Genomic DNA, 14130 nt, shown 5'->3' on the forward strand with positions numbered 1-14130 from the left:
TTAAATTAAGACTTATCACATTTCTTATAAAAATAAACACATAAAGTGAACCAATAATATAATTTTTTGAATAGCATGCGTTATTTAAAGCATTACTTATGTTGAAGAGTTACGTACGAAACATTTGAGTAGATTTTAATTTTATCGATTTTACGAAATAGAAAAAGATAATATACATTGCTGATGATACCAAACAACATATTTTATATCTGCCTAATCTGCTTGTAATTATTAATAAATAATATAGTTATAATTAAACATTGAAAATCACATCTTATATATACATTGAATAAATAATGGGTATATCTGGTTTACATTATGCACACTTCTTTAAATACCAATAAGTATATTGACTATTGTGTAAGATACATCTAAATTGCAAGTAGTTCAGTTTCATATAAATTTCCGTATAAAAAGAAAATGAAAAAATTACACTTTCATTAAACAGTAAAAAAAATTTATAACATTGGCATAATTACCATATAACAATTTTAAGACATTGAAAAAATATCTAGATTCCAGTTACTAGGGTTCTCTTCTGGAGGATGAAGTAAATATGATTCTGAAATCAAATTTTCCAAATGAATATTTCACAAAAAAACAGGAAGTCTTTGGAAATTTGAAACAACGTGTACCTATTAGAGTGGCGGATAGACTATTGACAATACGACTTGTGTTTGAACTCGAGTTTCGTTGATCACTCTCTGGACTTCTAATTTCAGCTGGAAACCAAATCTCTTGCTTGCCTCTTCGTATTTCATCTAGAAACTCATTCATCTCTTTATACAATTCTTCGGCTACACAGTCGCTATTAATATAGAGCAGCATTTCCAACAAAGATCGAACCTCATCTAATGTAAAAAAAAACAATTAATTTTCTAACCATTGAAGATCATGCTGCTAAACAATTGTATTGTCGATATCTACCTTTCTGCTTGTAAGCCTGACTAATAAGCTGATGAAGTATTCGAATAAGTGCTAAATCTTCATAGACACTGCCCTCCTTGATACTCTGCATTTTCCTTTCGTGTTTCCTGCGATTCTTGCTAGATTTGTAAGTACGGCCTGTGGTATGCGAAGCTTGCGAACTTCTTGTTACAGTCGAGCCGGCAATGCTTGTTGTGTCGCTGATTAAATCACTAATATCTCTGGCAGTGTTACTTTGATCGTTATCGTCAAATTCAAAATGCATACTCAATTCTCGAGCTGCTGCTTGAGCACGTAGAACTGTTAAACGGCTCTTGTGCTTTTTAAAGTCTTCTCTGTGTTGGCGTAGCTGCGTTAATGTGAAATCGGCATGATCCAGGATACCCGGTTTAACGTGAGTTTCTGTTTATAATAAAATCAAGAAATTACTTGTTATGTACTATAAGAAACTTTAACATTGGATTTGAACTTACCAATGAGATCTTCGCGTTTCATACAGTAAGCATCTGCCCAGGCTTGATGCCATAATCGGCCCTGACATAGCGTGGCAACAGCATCTTCGAATCGATTAAGACGTTTCGATAATATTAATGCTGCCTCATCGTACCTTTTCTCTTCGAGTAATCTCGTCACTAAATCTTCGTACAACTCGTTCAGTCGAATGAAACTAAAGCAAAAATATACTTTTATCACCATAATTCTCAATAACATTATTTTATTCGATACATATAAACAACATACTTGAGATTCATTTTGACAGCAGTGACAATAGCGTCTTGCCAGCTGACAGCCAGTCTGAAAGCTTCCAGCGCGCCTTCAAAATTCTGCGCCTTGACGAACATTATTCCAGCTTCCTTATGCTTAGCTTTACTGTTCAAATGATGTCCATAAGCGTTAGCTACATTCTTGTACTGCTTGCTCTTACAGTCAAACAGTCTCAGAGCTTTTCCATACAACTCGTGGCTTTTAATAAACGCTAAACACTCGTCTTCCCTGTCGGGAATTTTGACGATGTGCTCGAGAGCTGAGCTGTAGCGTTTGAGTTGTGAGTCTATACTGAATTTCATGTAATTTGGCTCCAGTTGACGTAGTTCGTTAAGCTGTGCTACGTATTCCTTCGGGTCACGTTGTGACTTTTGAGCTACCAGCATTACAAGTTCGAAGTCATACATTCCCAAGGCCACGTCGTACAGCACGCTCACGTCAACCATGTAGAGCAAGTATTTGAGTGCTTCCTCAGGTGAGCCGCCAGAACAAGTTTCATGTTTTGATCTAAGCTGTTTAACACGTCTTAGTGCATTCTCCAAGCCGATAGTCTTCTTGCTCTTTACCAAGCTTATGAGAATTGGCTGGAAATTAAAGAAGTATTTTTACAAATTATGTGATTGAAAAAATAATTTAAGTTACCTGTAGAAAATTATCCGAGTCTCTCTCCATAATTTCTCTCAGTACAGCGCATATCTCTTCAATATTTTTTAGTTTTTCGTTAGCCTTTCGATTATCGTAACTACTAGCATAAATGGTTCTAGTAACATCCTCCTCTTTCAACTCCGACAAGAATAAACTCATCCAGTTTGAATTGCTAATATCAGTTACGAATTTCTCGACGTTCGCCACGAAAGATTGTGGATTATGATCGTACAATAGATTCAAGTCTATGCGCTGTTTGCGCATCAAATCGAAAGCTCCGAAATAGTCGAGCTTGTCGATGAAATCAGCAATTATCACCAATGACAGTGATCTTGGTTCGATGCACTCAATATTACCACGGGGCATTTGAATAATGGTTTTTGTACCTTTTGGCACGGATGTTATGAGTATTGAACCTCTTTCAACTCGACGTACGTTTAACTCTAAAATGATAAAATTTTATTAGCAAATAAAATTACGAAAAGTCCAGCTTGGGGCAATACCTTGGGTGCGTTGAATCTCATTTGTTACGTCGTTCCAATGCTGGATAGTTAAATCTTTGGTGCAGAGTTGACTGAGGCCAATTTCGTTTAGTTTGAAACACAGTAAAGTGTGCTGCAAAGTCGTTATTAGTAAAAACTCCGAATGCACGGAGAAGGAAGTGACATTGTTGGCAACTGGGTTCCCATCTACATGTAAAATATGCTTGCGCGTCAATGCCACCAGAACTTCTTTCTCGTTGAATTTGACAAATTCAACTTTGATAACGGCTCGGATTGAACCTTCATTACTAATTAGCATGTCGCTTTTTTGCACACCATCGCGATCGTTGTACGAATAAATTTTACCTTCGACAACTATGTAAGCTATCTTCGAATCTGACGATGGAATGATGTGCTCTATCTGACCAGGCATTTCATGTATAATTCTGGAAATTCACGTATCGAATTTAAGTGTAAATAATTATTATTGTAATTTTATCTGCTGAACTTACTTGGCATCTATGAGTATCTCATCTAAGGCTTCAATGTCAAACAAATGCAGCTCACACAAAGAACTTTTCAGGCCTAATGTAATTGAACATAGCACGAGTTTTGAGTTATACCAATGTAAATGTTGTATTAAATGTTTGGAATATTTGTTTCCATTCAGCAATGGAATATCTATGTTGTAGGTCTTCTGGTGTGCATATTGTCTATCCCATGATTCCTATAAAAAGAAAAATATAATATATGAGAAAAATAAACATATTACTTTTAAATAATATGAAATTGATTTACATTTATATGTTTGCACAAGGCTATTTTGTTGCCGCTCAAAAGTGCCAAAAAATCATTTGAACTTATTTTAGAATCTTCACTGTTACTTGGAGCAAAAGAAATGGCATTCACAGGCCTATTAAACTGCATAGTTTGTTGAGCTATTGGAGGAGGGATGACAGCATCTCTGAAATTTGTTACAAGAACCTTGTTCCCATCTATAACACTCACCACTGCATTATCTGATATTTGTTTTCCTCTACTACAAGAGATAACCCAGTAAAGTGTGTAAACTGTATTATTTTTTGTAGATAATATCATGAGATCTCTATTGGCTTGTGGAAACCAAGAAACATATAAAATTGGATTTGCTTTTGTATGAATTATTGTTTGTTTCAAGTACCAGTGATAATTTTTTTCAGTCCACAACTGGACAGTCATTAAATTTGTATCAAGATCTTTGTACCATACTCCTAAGATATCAGAATCTCTTGACCAAATTAAGTCAATAATCTAGAAGAGAAAAACAATTTTTATTAACATTGTAAAATTTAAGATTATTCAAAGTATAACACTGACAAGAATGTTTTTAGTAGTGAAAGGTAAGGTGAATTCTCTATGCAAGAGTCCATTTTTTTCAAAAAGAGCAACTGTATGCTTGTTAGGCAACTTCCTTGTTGAGGCAATGAAATTCCCAGAAGGTTTCCAAGACAGAGTTCCCTCTAAACAATCAACTAATTCACTAGTGTAAAGCAAAACTCCTTCTCTATCTAAAACTTTGAACCTTCTTGCATTGGTCTCTTGATCTATGTAACTTATGGCAAATAAACTACCATCTCCTTTCCAAGTTATTTTAGGCAGGCCAACATCTTCGTCATTCTTTCCAACCAATTTTGGCTTAGCTTTAGCAGAAGCTTTACCTTCTGAACCATGAAATTGAGTCTCTTTTTTACCCCAACCTACTGTAATAAACTGATTTTTTCCAAAATTTGAAGAGTTTAGGTTTGTCTAAAATTATTATATAAATTAGTAATTTTTAATTAGTGTTGCAAAATTTTATTTCAAGTTTACCTCATTGAAAATATCAAAGTTAGATGACAGAGTGATAGCTACATTAGCTTTTGTCAAGAGAACAACAATGTCATGATCAGGACTCAGTTTGATACTATATAAACCATCATTAAACTCTGCAATATTATCGCATTTTACTTTATTATCTTCTCTGAGAGTCATACATATTACAACTCCATTTTCATACGCAACAAAGAATTCTTTAGTAACACTGCAATACTCAATGCCCACAGCTTTTGTTAGTTTTTCTTGTTTTATGAACACTTTTTTGTAAATAGTTTTTTTGTTGTTGAGAACATTGACTGACATGAAATAATCATCTTCACCCCCAATACAATAATACTTATCATTGTCACCATTATAACAATAATGATATCCCTCAGGCTCTAGAACATCACAATCTTTGAATATGTTGATTTTTTGGGTCTCTACTATTATATTCTTCATGATTTATACTTCACTTTACAAAATTTTTTTAATTTTTATTCCCTACAAAGAAACATGTTCATATTATTTTACAATTGTTTACATTTTTTCATTCTGTGTATCATAAAATATTACCTTTTATCGAACTAAGAAATTACACACGTTTTTGTTGGCTCTAGAGACTAATTGTCAATATATTTTAAGTCGATTCGACAAAAAATGACTTGTAGAAAAACAATATGATTTAAGTTTGGGTTTGTTTCTTTTTTGGTTATAAAATATACTTTAGCAGCCCGCGCATCAGCACGTGCAAAAATTGACGTCTGCGCACTACGTATTCTTGAGGCGCCAAAGTGCCGAAAGTTATTCATGTAACAAAAACTAATAATTATTTTACAAGTTCGCAACAAGTATCTACAATGTAAATAATTCTTTTAGTTGATGATATTTATTAATAGAGTTTGTTTAAATCAAAGTGTTATTGCAAAAATTCTATAGATAGTTTTGAAATATGTGAATTTAAACAGTACCGCCATTAATAGTGACGCAAAATATAAATTTATACCTATACATATATATATTATATGCTCCATGTAGGTTATGTATAGTGTTGCGCTCTCCAAATGACCGAAATGTAAAGTCGTCTTATAATTATTTAGTCAATAGCATAAGAAGTGAGCGTTAAGAGGTTTCAAATTTTATTACATAAGCAAACTAGAAACTAGACTCATGGAGTCGTTTATGTGGCAATCAAACTTTTTGAATAATTTGTGTTATTGATCAGCTTACGTTCTGTTTTTAATTTTTATTCTGAGGTATTCTAGTTTTATGTATATATCATCATAGAAAAGACAATATTGTTTTCAATTCTTTGTTGATAATCAAGTTTCGCCTTTACTACATGCTTTAACATAATTCTTATTTTTTTTACTGAAAATATGGTTCATTTAGTTATGTTTATTTAGAAATTAATAAAAGCCAAATTCATAATATAATTATTTTTTATTTAAATAATTATAATGTGTTGGAAGGAAATTCAATATATTTCAATTTAATTTTATAACAAAATGTAAACTTCGGGTTTCATTACATTCTTTTAACAAAATTAAAAATGAAGGCTTTATAAAATTTTGACCTTGGTCAAAGTTCACATATAAACTTATTTATTGAGGTTAAGAGTTTTATTTTCTATTTTCAGTTTTATTTTTTTAATAAATTTATTTCAATTTTAGAAAATTATGTTTCAACTTTGTTAATGCATATCAAAATGGATAAAGACATGCAAGTGGATTCAGATACAGAAGCAGATGCTGCTTCTAGTGGTTTTGTTTTCTCAAGACCAAACATTGTTCCTAGTCCAGAAAAGCCAATCAATTTTGGAGCTTTTTCTGATAATATATTTGGAAATAAAATAACTCAACCAAATGAGATATCAGCTTTTACTTTTGCAAATCCAGATATAATTGACAGAGATGATCATATGGAAGATACAGATATTACTGTTAGTAATACTTCAACTGATGATTTAAAATTTTCTTTTTCATCTAAAAGCATAGAAGAAACTAATATATTTGGTAAAAATATAAATGATGATCATAAGTTTTCCTTTGCCACTCAAGACATCCAAACAAATGTTTTTGCTAGAGTTGTAAAATCCACTGAAGATATTAAGTTTCCTTTATCTGCTCCCTCAGTAGAGCAAAGTAGTATATTTTCTACAAGTTCACAGTCCAATGAAAATTGTAAGTCACCTTTGAGAAGCGAGGAAGTAGAGACAAATGTTTTTGTTGAAAGTACAAAACCCAATAAAGATCACAAGTCCCCATTTGCAACTCAGAGTGATGAGCAGACTAATGTCTTTGCCATGTCAGGTAAATCTTCATTTGGTATTCACAATTCAGAAAAAACAAACATATTTGTCACAAGTACTAAAGCTAACGAGGATCACAAATTGCCTTTTGAAGTTGAAACCACAGAAAAAAGAATTTTTATTGCATCTGGAAAATCTAATGAGGATTCCAAGTCTGCTATCATTCAAGACTCAAGTATCTTTACCAAATGTGGAGAGATAAGTAAAAAACCAAAATCTTTGTTGTCTACTGAAGAGTTAGAAAGAAAAATAAACACAAAATCTAACAGAGAACCTGATTCCTCATCTTATCATTCTTTGGATGCCAGAGCAAAAATTCGGAGTAGAAATTCCAAAAATAAGGAAGTTCTTAACTCTTCTTTATCTATACATGATTTGAAAAAATCCGAAATATACAGTAGACTTGAAAAAAATAAAAAGAACCTTAACGTCAAATTAGAAATAGAAAAATCAATAACTTGCACAGATGTTCCTGATGCTTTACTACTCAAAGCAGAAGCTAAAAAGCACTTTGATAAGTTTGGAGAAACTCTAAAAATTACTATAAGGCCAAAACGAAAAATGATCATTGCTTGGTATGCAACTGATGATGGAGCATTAAAAGCTTACAATAAAGGAGGAACGTATGGTCAGGAAGAATTCCAAACTGATTGGACAACTCAAGAAGTGTTGTCCTCAAAACCAAAGAAATCTCAATCTGTGGCATGTAAAATAGCCAGTCATTTAAACTTAGATGAAGAACAGATGGAGGAATTACGAGCAATGGAAAGCACTCCCTCAGATTACAATCTTCCAGATTCTGATCAAATAGGCAGAAATCAAAGAGTTGCCAAAGCTAAATTAAAAATAAGTAGAGAATTAACCACTAAGGCAATTTCACAAAAGCGTAATCCATCATTGGCAGCAAAGTCTTTGGTGAAATCAGCCAAAATAATAGCAACAAAACCTACTATAATAGTCAACGAGTCAAAAGTTTTGAAAAAAGAAGAACCACCTTCTCCAGTAGAACCACCTGCTGAAAACAAAGCTATTCTAAAGATATCTTCAGCAGCTATAGAAGAGATGCAGAATTTAATTCAACAGCCAGGAATGACAGCTGAAGAGCGATACAAAGTCGGTATAAAACTATTCAATTATAAAATTCAAATAAAAATTCTGATTAAAACTCTGTACTCATTTTCAGATCCTCGACGCAAGAGATCGTTTAATGCGATTAAAACGCCGAAAGCAAAAATCCCTTGCCACGGCTGAAGTGACTAAAGGTACCTGTCCGGACATGTGTCCTGAGAAGGAGAGATATATGCGTGAATTTCAGCGTCAAGTATTTAGTTATGAGCAGCTAAAAGATAGCGATGAATACCGCATAGATCACTCATTGGCCGTCAAACAGTATTCCCGATCGTCAGCGGATCAAGAGGAGCCAATGCCACACGATTTAAGACCAGTAAAGGCTCTCAAACTTACCATGAGTTATTTACTTCACGAGATCGTCGACTTATGTGAAGAGGAAGGCACAAGCCTCGAAGACTGGTATAACTTTTTATGGGATAGAATGAGAAGTATCCGCAAGGACATCACTCAACAAGAACTCTGCTGCTTGGACACGGTGGAGTTGGTCGAGCAGTGCGCGAGATTTCACATTCTTGCCTCGGAGAGACTTTGTGCCGAAGGCACTACGGTGTTCGATTCAAAGATCAACAGTGAAAATTTGACTAAGTGTTTACAGAGCTTGAAATACATGTACGACGATTTGAGAGAGAACGATATAGTCTGCAGTAATGAGGCCGAGTTTCGAGCCTACGTTATCCTGTTGAATCTTAACAATGGTACCTTCATCTCCGAATTGAGAACTCTCTCATCGAATGTGAAACACTCGCGCGAAGTAAAATTTTCATTGGACGTGCATGCGGCCATGAATATGAATAACTACTCGAGATTTTTCAAACTTGTGAGACAAACTAGCTATTTGAATGCCTGCATTCTGATGCGATACTTCAACGAGGTAAGTGGAATTTGAATTGCTTGATTTTCGAGACTCTTCTTTTTTGCAAACACGTGTGATCGTAGGTACGAGTAAAAGCACTTGAGACGATGGTCAAAGCATATTGTCGTACAAGTGGCACAACACAGTATCCGTTGTACGAGTTGATCGACATTCTTGGCTTTGAAGACGAAGACGAAGTGTTTGAATTTTGTCACCGGGTTGGCCTCAAGTGTGACAAGGAAAGCCTCTACATTAAACTGAAGAGAGAAAGCTTTCGCAAGCCTGAAAACTTTGATCAAAATCGTGCTTACAATCTTGTACTTTCGAAGAGATTGTCGATCAATCAATCAGTTGGCGAGTGTATTGCCGGTGGCAAGAGGCCTAAAAAATTATACGAGAATCACAAACCATACAATAGTTTCAATGCTAAAGGTTACCTAATGAAAAAGTCCTTCAACGCACAAGATCAAAAAAAAATACTTAACAATGTAAATGAGAAGAAACGTACCAAGTAAGATAATTATATCCTAATTGGACTATTTGCAGGAATGTTGCTTGATCAAATTTTATTTTATTAATTCAGGTCGGTAACTACCTCGATGTCTACGTTCAAGAAGCCGGAATCCGCGCCACTATCATCAATGACAACGACGACGTTTGATAAAGAATTTACACCTGCAACGACAGTGGAAACTAGTGTTGTTTCAAAAACAACGATACAAAGTGTATTTACTTCTGCGAACGCTATTACGACATCCTCAATTTTTGGACCAACGCACAATCAACCGTCGTCGGTTTTCTCCGCATTCAAACCTATAACCACATTACCGACTACCTCGGCGATTAACATGGCTGTAAACAAGAGTCTTTTTTCGGGTACAAGTGGACCTCAGACGAATCTGTTTAAAGTATCTCCAGCTTCGCCACCTACTGAGCTGTCAGAGCAAGTCCAAAAGGTTGAAGTTCTAAGGTAAATTGAGTTTTAGACTGTTACTATTACAAAAGAAAAGTCTTTCATAGAGTTACATAATTTTTTTCGTAACAGCACGAAAGAACGTACGCCAACGAAACGGCCACTCGAGAACTCGACTGAGAGCAGCGTTGTGGAAAAGAAGATACTCACAGATAAGCACGAAATACTGAAGAAACAGTTTGAGGCGGAGCTGCGTTTGAAAGCCGAAAGAGAGAGGCTGGAACGTTTGAAAATGAGAATCATGAACAGCTTTAAAGAGTACGACATTCTAGAGAAAGAGGTGATAAACGAAGTATGTACGTCGATAGTACAAGCCGAATTGGAACGAATTGAGCTAATCGACAACTTAAGCAAACGCATGTTCGAGGGAATGCTCAAGGAATTGTACAAGGATATCCTTGACGAACAATTATTCATGCAAGACATGTTGATCGAAGTCGAGAGGCGGATGCAAGATCGTTTACTCCTCAAATACTGTCGGGCTTGGAAACAATGGGCAGCAAAACGTCGAGCACAAAGGAGAGAAGCACTTGACAATACACCGGTCTGGTTGCAATCGGAAAGCATCGATGACTGCGCGCGAAAATTCTACAATCCGCAGCAAAAACTGGCCATACAATATGCAAGGGAAAACAGAAGAAAGAGTTTGCTAGAGGCACCGGAACGGAAGAAGGTCAAACACGCGCCTATCGCGTTCATAATCAGCGTTGGACTCAAAGAGAATGCCAAGTCGTTTGACGTAGAGATGAGTCAACGTAATTTCTGGAAGATGGTCGTGTCTTGGCCACTACTTGAAAATAGGCTCACTCCCTGGCGACACAAGAAGGCTATTAATAAGTAAGTTTTTGAGAAATGAAAAATTCAAAAGTTATTACATCTAAATTGATTTTAAAATTATATTTCTTTTTTCACAGGTACCTCAGCTCATCAGATTTCACGCAAGAACCAATCTTTATTGAACATAAGCCAAGTCCACATGAGCGTCTGGACATTTGCATTCGATACTTCGAGGGATTAATCTGCGAAAATTGCCTAACAGGAATGGATGCACTATTGTTCATCATTTTCGGCGACGAAGACGAACGTTCGATTGAGTATCGACTGATGAAAACGATATTAGGACGTGGTAAATTGCCACCTATACCATTAGTTATTGTCGTTTTTGGTGACGATGACGTCGATCCAAATGTAATCGAAGTATCATCGGTATTGGAAAATGTGTTGGAATCTGGGCACGTATCGGAATATACGATTTTATACGAGAGAAGTCTTGATGAGAACGTGGTACTTAGGGTATTTCAAAGTGCCACTCTTTGGTTGGCAGTCAACAGATCACCAGCTGTTCCACTTGAAATGGATTATCTCAAGAGGATATTTGACGATTGTCTTACAGAAGAGCTTTGGCTCAGGTGGGAATTCTTAAGATTACTTCAATTGATTGTATTACTTTCGAGTCGATTTCAATATCTAACTGTGATTTATAGGATTCAAGGTCACCTGTCGCATGACGCAAGATATTACGCGCCTTTGAATGATCCTAATTTTATCATTAATCTACACAATGAGGCAGTCAACTACTTAACAGATATAATTATGGATAGCGAGTCGATAAGTTACACTGATTTTGCTCCAGAACTGAAAATTTTTTTGGACAACAAACGACCGTACCCCTGCACGTATGAATACTTTGATCCTGTCTGGAAACAGTCCGAGTATCGCGCTGAGCTCTTAAATATCACGAGTAGCTTCATTTTTCCGTCTTGGACGTAAGTTTCTTGTGTCAAATGTAAAATTTCAAGACGCGAAGATATTAAATATTCAATATTTTTCCAGATATGAATGGCCAATTCGTGATATGATGCAGCTTCACAACGCGATAGTCAGTTACTGCCGTAAACTATTGAGCCACGAAAATAGCTTGGCTATCACGAGTAATATCATGGCTGATCTTTTCCTCATTGCTGGCTACAACGAGAATAGCCAGATAAATTTTGCCGACGTTCTACTTCATATTATGAGCAAGAAAATCAGTGACATTCCTGGCAACACTCGAGTAGTTTACAACAAGAATCATGTGAAACATTTTCAAACGCTACCGTGGTGGTTTAAATCCAATGCTCTAGTTGAATATATGGCCAACATTGAGACTGATATGGTGGATGATAGCGATAATCCAGTGGTTAGTCAAATCAGTTATCTTGCAGGAATTTGATTTTCTATTATTTATTTACTAAAATTGAATAAACAACGTTTTCAGGTACAAGGGATAACAGTGTCGACCTCACAAATAGATCTGGATTTTAAGTGCGACATCAACGAATTGAACGAAACTTGTCAACAGCAAGAAGAAGAAGTTCCAGTCGATGTGGTGTGTGAAGAAATGCGAAATCAAATTTCTGAAGTACAAAGCGTTGTCGAGTTTCTTGATAAACAATTAGAAGAACAGAAATTGAAAAATAAAGACTTTGAGGCTAAGCTCACAGCTGCGCTTGAGGACGAGCTTTTAAAAGAAGGCAGTTGATCCATTTGGTACTTTATGTCTTTCTATTTTCTGTAAAATTTTTGCAGAAACAATTATGAAATTGTATTGATTTAATTTTAAGTGATTCTGAATCTCTTCAGAGATTTTCCAGAGCTTCTATGTATATAAGATTATCCTAATCTGTAGATAGATTTGTAAGGTAAGGTCATTTTTGTTACTTTCCAATGCCCTTTTCTATACCCGATCGTGCCATACTTTTTGTACTGCTCGTTTTTAAATGCCGAAACTGTTATTCACGTTAATTTTAATCATATCAGACCTCAACTGATGAGTCACGTTTATTGGAATAATTAAAAATACCTGCATCTTCTTGTATATATCTATTTTCTATTAAGATTACTAGGGTATGTTGAAAAAAAGGGGACATTTTCTTACATTAATAAACATTTTCTAAAAAAATAAATTGTATTTTTCCCATACAAACCTTGTTTTTTTACTACAAAAATTACCTTATTATACTTTTAATTCTAAAATCTTATTGTAGCAGTTTTTTAATGTACAAATTAACCTGAATAATAATAATAACTACATTGGTTACCAAATACGATTGGTTGGTACCAAAAAATTCAGTTATCTACACATATATATAACTAATGAACCGGAAATTTTCATATAACTTTAACCTTGGCATCATTTTGTAGTAGTTTAAACGTTTCTTAACTCAGTGTTCTCTATTAAATAATTCTCCATTTTCGGTGTGTATTATATGTAAAAACATGAAAATTAATGCGATTCTAATAGGTAACCGTAACGATATATTGATATCTTCCGCTTCGATCGAAATGATGGTAACAGATACAGGTTGCCTACATGTATAATTTATCGTGGAACCGTCATAGCATATCATCTCGTTACATATTATCCCTCAAGTTTTACAACTATGCTCATCAACTCTTTCATTAATAATCTACCTTTGTGTTCATTAAACAAATTTTTACACATAATTGAGTGATGATTTATTCTTTTGCACACGATTACAATTCAAAATTTTTATAAAAAATAATTACAAACAAAAAATGAAACTGATCTTTTATAAAATAATGTTATAACACCTATCGGCATTGTAATTTTAATACATTCAAGATTTTTGCAAGTAAAAATTTAAATTTGTGCAATAAGTTCCATCTGATAAGGGTAAAATGGATAAATTACCAAATTATGCTGTTGTGCTGCTTTAACTTCAGCTTCTTAATATTTCTTTAGAAACAATTCAAAAATACTATTTGGTAAAATCCTTTATATAATATTTAAATTTATTTCTTTGTTGCAGCTCATGAAACATTCAACAGTTGTTTGACCACATTGTAATTGTTAAGTTTATTCCTCTTACAACACATTTTTTAGAAAGAAAATGTGATTATTATCATATTTTATACACTTTTAGCTTACCATATAACAACGTAGATATTCCATTAAAATATTTTTTGTCAAGAAGAAAAGTAATACTTTAACTTATATCGTCGATCATTTAAATGGATTATTGATACAAGTTCTTAAATAAAAACTGACTGGTAAAATTTGTAGCTTTTTTTCCTGTTTACTATGATCTAAATAACGTTTAATACAAATTTTATTTTCTATAAAAATACATCATCTGCATTAGAATTGCTTAGTATAAAAGCTGCAAAACTATTTACAAACAGTATTTTTTTTGTTTATCAAGCTAAG

General features: G+C 34.3%; 2 protein-coding genes across 2 annotated transcripts; one reads left to right on the forward strand and one right to left on the reverse strand.

Moving 5' to 3' along the window:
• Positions 1-120: 120 nt before the first annotated feature.
• On the reverse strand, positions 121-5348 carry LOC131672902 (putative elongator complex protein 1). The gene is made up of 12 exons (XM_058950434.1): positions 5229-5348; positions 4668-5156; positions 4176-4604; positions 3618-4109; positions 3332-3546; positions 2841-3265; positions 2335-2780; positions 1669-2276; positions 1401-1594; positions 928-1329; positions 636-851; positions 121-562 (listed from the first exon to the last, which is right to left on the reverse strand). Exons 2-12 carry the CDS (start codon positions 5112-5114, stop codon positions 492-494), a joined length of 3945 nt encoding a protein of 1314 aa, XP_058806417.1. The 5' UTR covers positions 5115-5156; positions 5229-5348; the 3' UTR covers positions 121-491.
• A 378-nt stretch (positions 5349-5726) lies between these two features.
• On the forward strand, positions 5727-13770 carry LOC131672857 (germinal-center associated nuclear protein-like). The gene is made up of 10 exons (XM_058950354.1): positions 5727-5908; positions 6326-8076; positions 8147-8965; positions 9031-9458; positions 9531-9917; positions 9993-10757; positions 10835-11329; positions 11405-11686; positions 11754-12099; positions 12178-13770. The coding sequence occupies exons 2-10, from the start codon at positions 6349-6351 to the stop codon at positions 12439-12441; spliced, it is 5514 nt and encodes a 1837-aa protein (XP_058806337.1). The 5' UTR covers positions 5727-5908; positions 6326-6348; the 3' UTR covers positions 12442-13770.
• Positions 13771-14130: the final 360 nt, after the last annotated feature.

The sequence above is a fragment of the Phymastichus coffea genome, unplaced genomic scaffold (genome assembly GCF_024137745.1).
Source record: "Phymastichus coffea isolate CEN01 unplaced genomic scaffold, Cenicafe_Pcof_1.1 PCOF00161, whole genome shotgun sequence".
Lineage (NCBI taxonomy): Eukaryota > Metazoa > Arthropoda > Insecta > Hymenoptera > Eulophidae > Phymastichus > Phymastichus coffea.

Bases quoted from the DNA above. Each gene is read 5' to 3' on its own strand.
- LOC131672902 (XM_058950434.1), bottom strand. From the start codon at position 5,114: ATGAAGAATATAATAGTAGAGACCCAAAAAATCAACATATTCAAAGAT. The intron at 2,781-2,840 runs GTATTGCCCCAA...TTATCATTTTAG, and splicing joins TGAGATTCAACGCACCCAAG to AGTTAAACGTACGTCGAGTT. The intron at 1,330-1,400 runs GTAAGTTCAAAT...TATTATAAACAG, and splicing joins GAAACGCGAAGATCTCATTG to AAACTCACGTTAAACCGGGT.
- LOC131672857 (XM_058950354.1), top strand. From the start codon at position 6,349: ATGCATATCAAAATGGATAAAGACATGCAAGTGGATTCAGATACAGAA. The intron at 11,330-11,404 runs GTGGGAATTCTT...TGTGATTTATAG, and splicing joins ACAGAAGAGCTTTGGCTCAG to GATTCAAGGTCACCTGTCGC. The intron at 12,100-12,177 runs GTTAGTCAAATC...CAACGTTTTCAG, and splicing joins ATGATAGCGATAATCCAGTG to GTACAAGGGATAACAGTGTC.